Here is an 8,839-nt window from a genome sequence, read left to right as displayed (position 1 = left end):
TAGGACAAATCAATATTTCAGTCTTTTTTTGTAACGGTCAAATGAAATTTGAATTATTCATCATTAACTTGAATTGCACAATTCGGTAATTTTTCGGGATTCAGTTGTTTACAAATAAAGTTTATAGCATGTTTTCGAGGAATTTAAAAAATCTTAATTTATCCAATAATCTAAGGTATTTCAAACTACGATTCAATGTAGAACGAACATTCACAGTCTCATCAGCACATCTAGATCCAATAAAAGTGCAATTAAACAGAGAATTAGAACAAAAACTAGAAACTGAAGAAATTAAGGTAAGTTTTTTGATAATTGTACAAGTATTATTCAGTATTATTAATTAAATTCCTCACATTCTAGCCAAGAAAGCACTATGGAATCAATCAAATACCAATTACCACATTACCATCGAGAATCCTTGACACAATGGAGAAAGTAACAGGCGATCATTCTCTAGGGAATTTAATGAATAAAGGAGCAGCATTTTCAAAGTATTTATTCAGCCGGAAAGCACCAATGGAAGATCAAAGCTTGAGAGAAAAGATTCGAGAGTTGACAGAAATTGTAGAGAGTAATCCAACAAAATATAAGTTGCCTGCAACTCTTCCAGACCCAACAAATGAACAAGCTGTAAAGTTTTACAATGAGATGAAAAGGAATCGAGTAGAAACATTGATGCATCAGAGAGTTTATGCATGGCAAGCGATAGAATATGATGAATATAAATCGTTACTGTATCTTTTTGGAAGAGCACCACAAGAGTATGCTTCAATCTTGAAGATATTTAAGGAAATTGAAAGAAGAGATGAGAATTTTGCACCAAGAACATTCTTTGATTTCGGAAGTGGTGTTGGAACTGGCACTTGGGCAGCATCAGAACTTTGGAGTTCGTCACTTTTTGAATATTATCTTGTTGATGCATCAAAATATATGAATGACTTGTCAGATCTCATATTAAGAGACGGAGATATCAATAAAAATATCTCATTAAGGAACGTCTATCAAAGGCAGTTTTTACCTTCACGAGACCAAAAATATGATATTGTATTATCGGCATATTCCATGTTTGAGCAGCAAAATCTCAATGAACGTCTTAAAGTCGTTAACAATTTATGGAATAAAACCGAAAATTATTTAATTTTTGTCGAAAATGGAACTAACAGTGGATTCCAGTTACTCAATGAGATTCGCGAATTTTTAATGGACCTTAAAGAGCAAAATAATGAAAAAGCATTTATATTCTCACCATGTCCACATAATTCTGATTGTCCACGATTCACATTAAATGATGGCACTCCATGCAATTTTGAAGTCCGTTTTAATAGCCTGCCATTTTCAAGACCATCCCAAATTCATAATCACTTATATTCATATTTAGTCATAAAAAAAGGCGAGTCAAATGACACGACAGATAAGTGGCCAAGGATTGTAAGACCAACATTAGTCAAAAGTAAGCACACGATATGTAGAATGTGTACGAAGGAAGGAGATCTTCAAGAAGTTATTTTCACACAAGCACGACATGGTAAGCAGGCATACCGCTGTGCAAGGCATTCTTCTTGGGGCGATCAATATCCAGCAGAAAGTATGGAATCATACGAAAAGGAAACGAAAACGACAAGAATAAAAGCACAAAATAAACTGAAATATGGAACTGGAAATGAAGAGACACCAGATTTGGGTGGTTAGATGATATAATGTTTTATTACTGTTAGTTTCTAAACACATTTGTCCATGCGAAAAGGAAATAAATATTCTAGAAAATAAATCATATGTAGTTATAATAGTTTTGATTCTAAATGTCACTGTCTTTTCACAACAATGACATTCAACTATCTTGTCTAATAGTTCCATTACTTTAGTTTTTTGTTCGAAAAGAAAGAGATAGAAAGTGTAAATAATAATATAAAGGAGTTACAAAGTAAACCAGATTAATACAGATTATTCAAAAAATATATAAAGAAGATAAATGATGAGAATATTGGCATATGATGGATGATTTACTATTGACGACCGGACGAAAATTTTTTTCACTTCTGTTACGTTTCAATATTTTAATGACTTGACAAAATCAGAGGCACTTTGATTTTCTTCCAATAATGAATCTCTCAACTGCATCATCTTATTCAATGCACTCTTATGCTTATCGCTCTTTGAAAATTTGTAACGAGCTCCGTCAATCAGCTTATCAATGAGATAATGCAACCATAACAAGTTTGTATATGGATCGTAACGTCTAAAGTCGTTCCTGAAAGTGAATACAAAGATTAGATTCCAAACTATAGGACATAATAAGTAGTAAGACTTACTCAAGACGATATCTCATCAAACGGTAAATATCAAACTGATAGTCTCCGCTGCTTTCAAAGAGTTCCTGGTCTTTTGCTAAGTTGTCATAAATAACAGCACCATCATATACCATGCGACTCAATGTGAAATCGATAATAGTTGCCTTAACACCATAACTCGGTATTTCGTAGACTTTTCCGTCTACATGATATTTCAAATATTTCTGGTTGGTACGAGCGATAAGAATATTACCCCAATGTAAATCACGATGTTCAAACTCAAACTTATTTTCAGCAACAGCAAGAGTCAATGCAACCTAAACGAGTGGGATAAAGATAATAAAAAAAAATATTATTGTAATTATGTACATACAATGAGAGAGTGTCAAGTCCAACGACATCATTTAATTTGTTAATAAAATAATAAATATTGTCTCATGTCTCATCATTCTATACTCACGACCCGACAACAATAACAACATCAACAAATTATTTTTTAAAGCGATAAAAATAAGGTTCTCAAATAAAACTCAAAGAAGCAGCTCAACAATTAAGTTAATAGATGAGTGAAAATCTAGTCATGAAATTAACATTTTCTATAATTAAAGAAAAAAATAAACCTTTTTTCATCAAGTTTCATCACGCACCAGATTATCACCCATCTACTAACAAAATCATAAATCATATCCATTTAAAAATTTCGCATTCAAGAAATACATTGAAATCCATAAAGGTTCCAATAATTTCTCAAAAACATATCTTTTTTCTAGGCTAATTAAAACAAAAGAAAAATAAAATTTTAAGCATAAATTAGAAGGAATTAGCCAACTGCACTGGATGAGTGTGTAATCTAGTCATTAGTTTAATAACATTTGTATATGAAAATGCACTAGATCAACACCCACCAAGCGACAATTGGCATTAAAATCAACAAAAATAAATTATAAACACAATTTTGGGGATTTTTACTTGCCAAACAGCTGTTTTATGCTCGTTATCTAAATGTCTACATCGAACATTCAAGTTTCTATTTCTGTGTCTGTGCCAATAAACATACACAAGCATGAACAGTCTCGAAGGTTACATAAAAATATCGAACAGCAGTAGAGGGATCATTCAGTCATGATGTCCAATATTCAGGCTTTACTTCCCATTTCTTATTGACATCATTACTGAACGATCCCTAATCGATATTAAAATATTCCAAATATCTACATAAAACAGCTTTTTGACTATACATCTGTTCCAATCAACAGAACAGCCAAAAAAAAACTCCCAAAAAACAGCAATAATCACTTATAAATCACAAAACAACTAAAAAAACAGCAAATGAGGAATTGAATAACTTACTTGCACAAAAAGAGAGAATGCTTCCTCAGCGTTCTTAAAGATGAAAGCTTCAAGATCCAAACCAGCATTATATTGTTCAAAAACAATATAAAGTTGATCTTCGTCAAAAATTTCGGGATTATCGTTCTCGCTTCCTTTTAGACTACTATCATTATAAATTTCCCATGCGTCGAGAAGATGTTGTGGATAAGCTCCTTTAACACATTTAACACTTTTGATCTTTACAAAACCATCGGTCTTGTTCTCCTTTCCATTGCTTAATCCACTCAATTCCTCAGCTATGACTATTTCCGATAGAATTTCACTGAAACGTTTTTGCGGTCCACCATTAACAATAAGATCGCCTTCAATTGGTATAATCTTTAAGACAATCGGATCATCATTGGGAGGTTGGTACATAAAAACCTCTCCGTAAACTCCTTCGCCTATTTTATGACAGTTTGGAAGTTGACTGCAATAATTTAAGTTGTTAGTTAAGCTGTCTACTAATGGAATTAAGGTATTGAATTGATTTTTCAAATCAAGGACCTAGCTACATACCTTTCGGAATAAATATCATCAAAAAGAAGTGGTTCGATTTGACCACATCGACGTAAACAAATTTGTTGTGCACTTAGGCCTGATAAGATATCAACATCGATGATTGGGGATGCAAGCCCATAGAAGATTGACGACTTCTTGAAAACAATTGTTTCTCGTTGGCTCGCTGTCCGTTGAAGCACATAAGATTTATTGATTGATGCACAGTCGATCGAAGAATCAAATAACGATAGTTCAGCTTGCAGCCTTCCTTCATCTGATTGTTCCAACAATGCAGCTATATGATATGAAATAATATAAACAATTATGAATCATGACTTCAGGTGAGAATGACGCAACAATGGCAAGGGAAATATTTTTTGTTGCTCAATTCATTTTAAAATGAGTCATGTAGAGCAAAAATGAAAAATGCCGGAAGATAGTCTAACATGAATACAATATGAATATTTTTTTCTTTTTCAGAATAATCAGGGCACTTTACTGATACACTTAAATAATTTTTAGAGCAATTTCCTAGTTTAAGAGTAGATTGTAGATGCAATTTGACTGATTGTCGAATGTTTTTGTAACCTTGAACGATTTTATGTCTCTGTGACGCGGTGCCTATGTTGTGTCGCTCAAGGTTGATTATTATGCTTTAATAAGCTTACTTAAAATTGTAATTTAACAGTACGGATGGTAAGAAATATGTTGAGATTTAATCTCATAAGACAGCAGTCACTAAGATACAACATAGTCACTAGGACACAACGGTATCGCTGTTGGCGTCACAGTGACAAAAGAGCAACCTGACGATTGCCGGACGACAAAAAACATTGTTTTTGCGCCATGTGAACCAAAAATGCGCATCTAGTCCACACATACCTGACTTTTTCTAACTAATGTTCATTTGTATTCAAAGCATTGCACATTTCTCTCAGTCTCATTCTCGTAAGACACAAATCTTTCCATTATCTCAATGATGAGAAAATGAAAGAAAATAGGCAGCAGCTCCTATGTATAGAAATGTGTGACCTTATAGTGAAAAAAAATATTCAGGTCAGGCATGAAAATTTTCATATTCTAATCATGCATCATTCGAATGAGTACACTGTGAAATTTTTTTCAAGGATAACTTCAGACTCGTAATGTATGAAAAATATTTCCGCATGCAATGACTCATGTAATGTTCAATTACCTTTCTTTGTTAAATCTGAATGCATACAATTATCAGCCAATTCCGATGATGCTTTTACAATTAATTTATTAATAAAATTCACCACAAAATTGTTCTTTAAGTTTTTTATATCTTTTTGTTTTGTGCCTTTAAATTACACACAAACTTTCACTTCTTGGATACTTTTTTTATTTAATTTACAGTTATTTGGACGTTGTATCACTTTGTTTTTCTATGTACGCAGTTTATTTATCGTTCAATTTATCAACTCACAATATTTTTCTTTTTAAATAATCTTTTTTTTCTTAATTTATCTAAATGAATTGCACAAGGACGCAAGAAAAAGTAGAAAAATAAAAATTAAAGCAATTATTGTCGGATGAATCTGGCTGGAACTTGCTCACAATACTCTTTGTTTTATATTGACGCTATTGATTCGTATGAAGAGAAAAAGAAACTATATGTACAGCGAGAAAAGGAGAAGAAAATTACGTATAGTGTAGGAAATCGTAAGAAAAAGAAGCTATGGATGTATTGTGAAAATGTAACGCAATAATAATTTTAAAATGAAATTAAATGTTTCTGTTTGATAAGCCTACTATGAAAAATTATTCCAGGAAATTTACACCCACAAATATTGCAAAATGCTGTTATATCTTCTTACTGATTCTGTGTGTGTTCTGGAATTTCTTTTGAAAATTTATACAAAATGAGTCATTAGCGTCATATAGCAAAAACTATTTTATATTTTTGTTTTTGAATGCTGTGAGCAATATTTCAGCCTACTTTGATATTTTAAAATGTTTTTGGTATTCTTACTTTGTAAATAAAACAAATTTCACAAATTTAATTAACTTTTTAACAAACTTTCAAGACGAAAAACGAAAAATTAGTTCACGAGAAAACGATTTGAAAATTACGTATTTTCATATACGCTGAACAACTGTTCCTTACTATATGTATTAGTGTGTCCAATGTGCTGAGTACGGATTTGAGTTTTGTATGGCCGTTAAATATTGTAAAAGCATCATGCAACTGACTGTATTTTTAAAATAAGTATGTACTTACATTTTTCGAGTGTCTCATGCAATCTCCTCTTATATCCTTCAAGGACACCTGGATCTGTACGGATTGGGAATAAAGCAACAAATCTACGAGATGTTCTGTTAATGACTTTTGCGGGATTATGACTTTTTCTCCAGGCAGCCAATGATCTTCTCCACTTTCCAGGTCTAAGAGTAATATTCTCATTTATCTTGGATACTTCTAATTCACTAGCCTTATTCTCCTCAGGAGCATCAATAAATTGTACGACTTTATGTTTTGATTTGTCCTTTTCTGGTTCGTTTTCGATACTTTCATCTATTACCGGGATAACAAAAGAGCTGTCGTCCTTATTATTGTCAATTTTACTTACTTTACTAGGAGGAACACTTAATTCTGGATCATTAAATGAGCTATTATCTAATTCAGGTACGGTTAATGACTTTTCAAGTGATTTAGATCTATTTTGTACGGTTATGCTTGATTCTGGAACAGCAAGCGAGCTTTTAGCTGATTGCGGCATTTTAAGTGATGTCTCATCCCTCTGCTCAACAGATTCCAAAGTCTTATTTTTAATTGATTCTTTATAAGTTTCAGGAATGCCTTCTTGTTCTGGAATATTAGATGAGTCTCCAGCAATTTCTATAGAGCTCTTCTTATGTGATTCACTTCTAGTATTTTTGGACTCTGGAGTCTTTGGACTGAATAAATCTTCCTCTCCCACTTGCTCAGCAATTTCAGGTGATTTATCATCTTGTGTTAATTTAGGTGATTTATTTACTGGTTCTTCATCACATTCAAATGAAGCCAAATCAATTGTGGCGTTCCTTAATGTAATAGGAGATATATCAAAGTGTAAATCACATTTTCTCTTCAAACGATTTTTTGGAGTAGATACTTCAACATTTTTGACTGCTTTTACTCGATCTCGCTGAGTTTTCCGCTTTAGTTTGACCTTTTCTTCCTTATCTTTTTTAAAAGCATGATAAACGGAATCGAAGAATGAGCTGTTGTCACCGTACACTTTTACTGGAAGTTTTGGCACATATTTTTTCTTATTTTGTTCATTTTCACTATTTTCTTTTAGCGGAAGTTTGTCACTCTCATCAACTGCCTCAATTGCCTTCTTATTACTTCTTAATGTCCTATGGATGCTGCTTTTACTAGAAAAATTTTGTTAAAATGTTTATTTTGAAATTTTCATGCGCACGAATACTTACGATTTTGTTTGAACCTCGTTTTTTGCCGTTTCTAGCTCTTCTTTGTCACTTTTTCCATTCTTCTTTGATACTGTACGTTTTGCCTTAAGCATATTTGTATAAAAATATATGTATATTAAAGCATTTACTTAATTAATGTATAAAAATATATAAGTTTAGACTTTTCGTCAGAATTAACGGTCTGTTGTTAAATTTTCATTTGAACGATCTTTAAAGCAACGCTTTAAAACGATTTATGTTTTTGAATTTTAATTTTCCGTTAAAAGCTTTGAAGTTTAATGGAATCTGAAAAGTTGAATTAAAGAAAAGGCTTGATTTCTTTAAATAATACAGTTTTCAATGCATTTTATTTGAATTAAATGTAATTAGAACTTAAGGTCTAATGCATAGGCAACATAAAAAATTTTACTTCCTAATCATGATAATAATATTATTAAGTTGTTAAAAATTAAGAGATTTTACATATTTTATCTTATAAAAAATATTCTCTTGCACATATTTCTTGTCATCTTGATTCCATCTCATAAAAATAGCATTCTCTTTTTTAATTTTACCATCGTCTTTAATCCTTAATGATATTTCAAAATTTCCTTTTTGTTCCGAGTCTTTCCATAAATCAGAGGATATAAATTAAGACTTTTACAATAAATATGTATGCGCTACAAGGGAAAATCTGTGCATTGTTTTATCTCAAAAAATTTTCTTGTCATTTGTTGTATGAAAAAATCGGCAGTGATGTTAGTACAAAAGATTTTTTGTTAAATAAAGATGATTTAACCGCCTGAGATAAAATTTAATTATATTTCATTTTTTCTAGACTATGCAAGAGCTATTTTGTCATTTTTTTTCTTTGTCATTTTGAAGCTTATTTTTATATTTTTTGTTTTAAAATACTTGGGTAAATTCAGGGTGGGTCAAAAAGTTTGGTTTTGAAATTAAATCGTCGGATTAAAAATTTAACTCTTGGAAAAATCCAAAGGTTCCTGAAAATCAAAATAAATTCGAATTACAGATTAAAAATTTAAGAATTTTAATTTTAATCCGACTGGTTTAAAAGCTCTCCCAAAAATTGAGTCCATCCTTTAATAATTCAAATAAATAATTTTAGAATAATATAGCTCATTACTTTAATATATATGGTGATTATTCAATAAATCGAAATATTACTTTAATAAATGTGCATAACAAATAAAGCAGGTAAATTAATTAATTATCCTTAACTCACATTAATAGTAACTACG

General features: G+C 31.3%; 3 protein-coding genes across 4 annotated transcripts; 1 reads left to right on the top strand and 2 right to left on the bottom strand.

Moving 5' to 3' along the window:
• The first annotated feature begins 355 nt into the window (after positions 1–355).
• Positions 356–1,762, top strand: LOC139089862 (ribosome assembly protein METTL17, mitochondrial). The gene has a single exon (XM_070639496.1). The coding sequence runs from the start codon at positions 427–429 to the stop codon at positions 1,687–1,689; it is 1,263 nt and encodes a 420-aa protein (XP_070495597.1). The 5' UTR covers positions 356–426; the 3' UTR covers positions 1,690–1,762.
• On the bottom strand, positions 1,677–6,243 carry Haspin (haspin). 2 transcript variants are annotated; one of them, XM_070639497.1, is made up of 6 exons: positions 6,154–6,243; positions 5,356–5,648; positions 4,179–4,455; positions 3,639–4,089; positions 2,310–2,605; positions 1,677–2,248 (listed from the first exon to the last, which is right to left on the bottom strand). In XM_070639497.1, exons 2-6 carry the CDS (start codon positions 5,378–5,380, stop codon positions 2,047–2,049), a joined length of 1,251 nt encoding a protein of 416 aa, XP_070495598.1. In that variant the 5' UTR covers positions 5,381–5,648; positions 6,154–6,243; the 3' UTR covers positions 1,677–2,046. The 2 variants fall into 2 exon arrangements, with proteins under 2 accessions (XP_070495598.1, XP_070495599.1); XM_070639498.1 differs by lacking the exon at positions 6,154–6,243 and having other exon boundaries at positions 5,356–5,824.
• Positions 6,244–6,361: 118 nt separating this feature from the next.
• On the bottom strand, positions 6,362–7,768 carry LOC139089975 (transcriptional regulator ATRX homolog). The gene is made up of 2 exons (XM_070639640.1): positions 7,599–7,768; positions 6,362–7,541 (listed from the first exon to the last, which is right to left on the bottom strand). The coding sequence occupies exons 1-2, from the start codon at positions 7,688–7,690 to the stop codon at positions 6,362–6,364; spliced, it is 1,272 nt and encodes a 423-aa protein (XP_070495741.1). The 5' UTR covers positions 7,691–7,768.
• Between the last annotated feature and the right edge of the window lie 1,071 nt (positions 7,769–8,839).

This window comes from Chironomus tepperi, unplaced genomic scaffold, assembly GCF_022539635.2.
Source record: "Chironomus tepperi strain 1889 unplaced genomic scaffold, CSIRO-AGI_Ctep_v1 contig_196, whole genome shotgun sequence".
Classification (NCBI taxonomy): Eukaryota; Metazoa; Arthropoda; class Insecta; order Diptera; family Chironomidae; genus Chironomus; species Chironomus tepperi.
The sequence above is the reverse complement of the archived record's forward strand: the minus strand, read 5'-3'. Positions and strand labels throughout refer to the sequence as shown.

What these genes read in the sequence shown, in the direction of transcription:
- LOC139089862 (XM_070639496.1), top strand. Translation starts at nt 427, where the DNA reads ATGGAGAAAGTAACAGGCGATCATTCTCTAGGGAATTTAATGAATAAA.
- LOC139089975 (XM_070639640.1), bottom strand. Translation starts at nt 7,690, where the DNA reads ATGCTTAAGGCAAAACGTACAGTATCAAAGAAGAATGGAAAAAGTGAC. An exon ending in AACGAGGTTCAAACAAAATC is followed by an intron (nt 7,542 to 7,598) that starts GTAAGTATTCGT and finishes AAATTTTTCTAG; the next exon opens with TAAAAGCAGCATCCATAGGA.
- Haspin (XM_070639497.1), bottom strand. Translation starts at nt 5,380, where the DNA reads ATGCATTCAGATTTAACAAAGAAAG. An exon ending in TTCAGATTTAACAAAGAAAG is followed by an intron (nt 4,456 to 5,355) that starts GTAATTGAACAT and finishes CATATCATATAG; the next exon opens with CTGCATTGTTGGAACAATCA. An exon ending in TTGATGAGATATCGTCTTGA is followed by an intron (nt 2,249 to 2,309) that starts GTAAGTCTTACT and finishes ATTCACTTTCAG; the next exon opens with GAACGACTTTAGACGTTACG.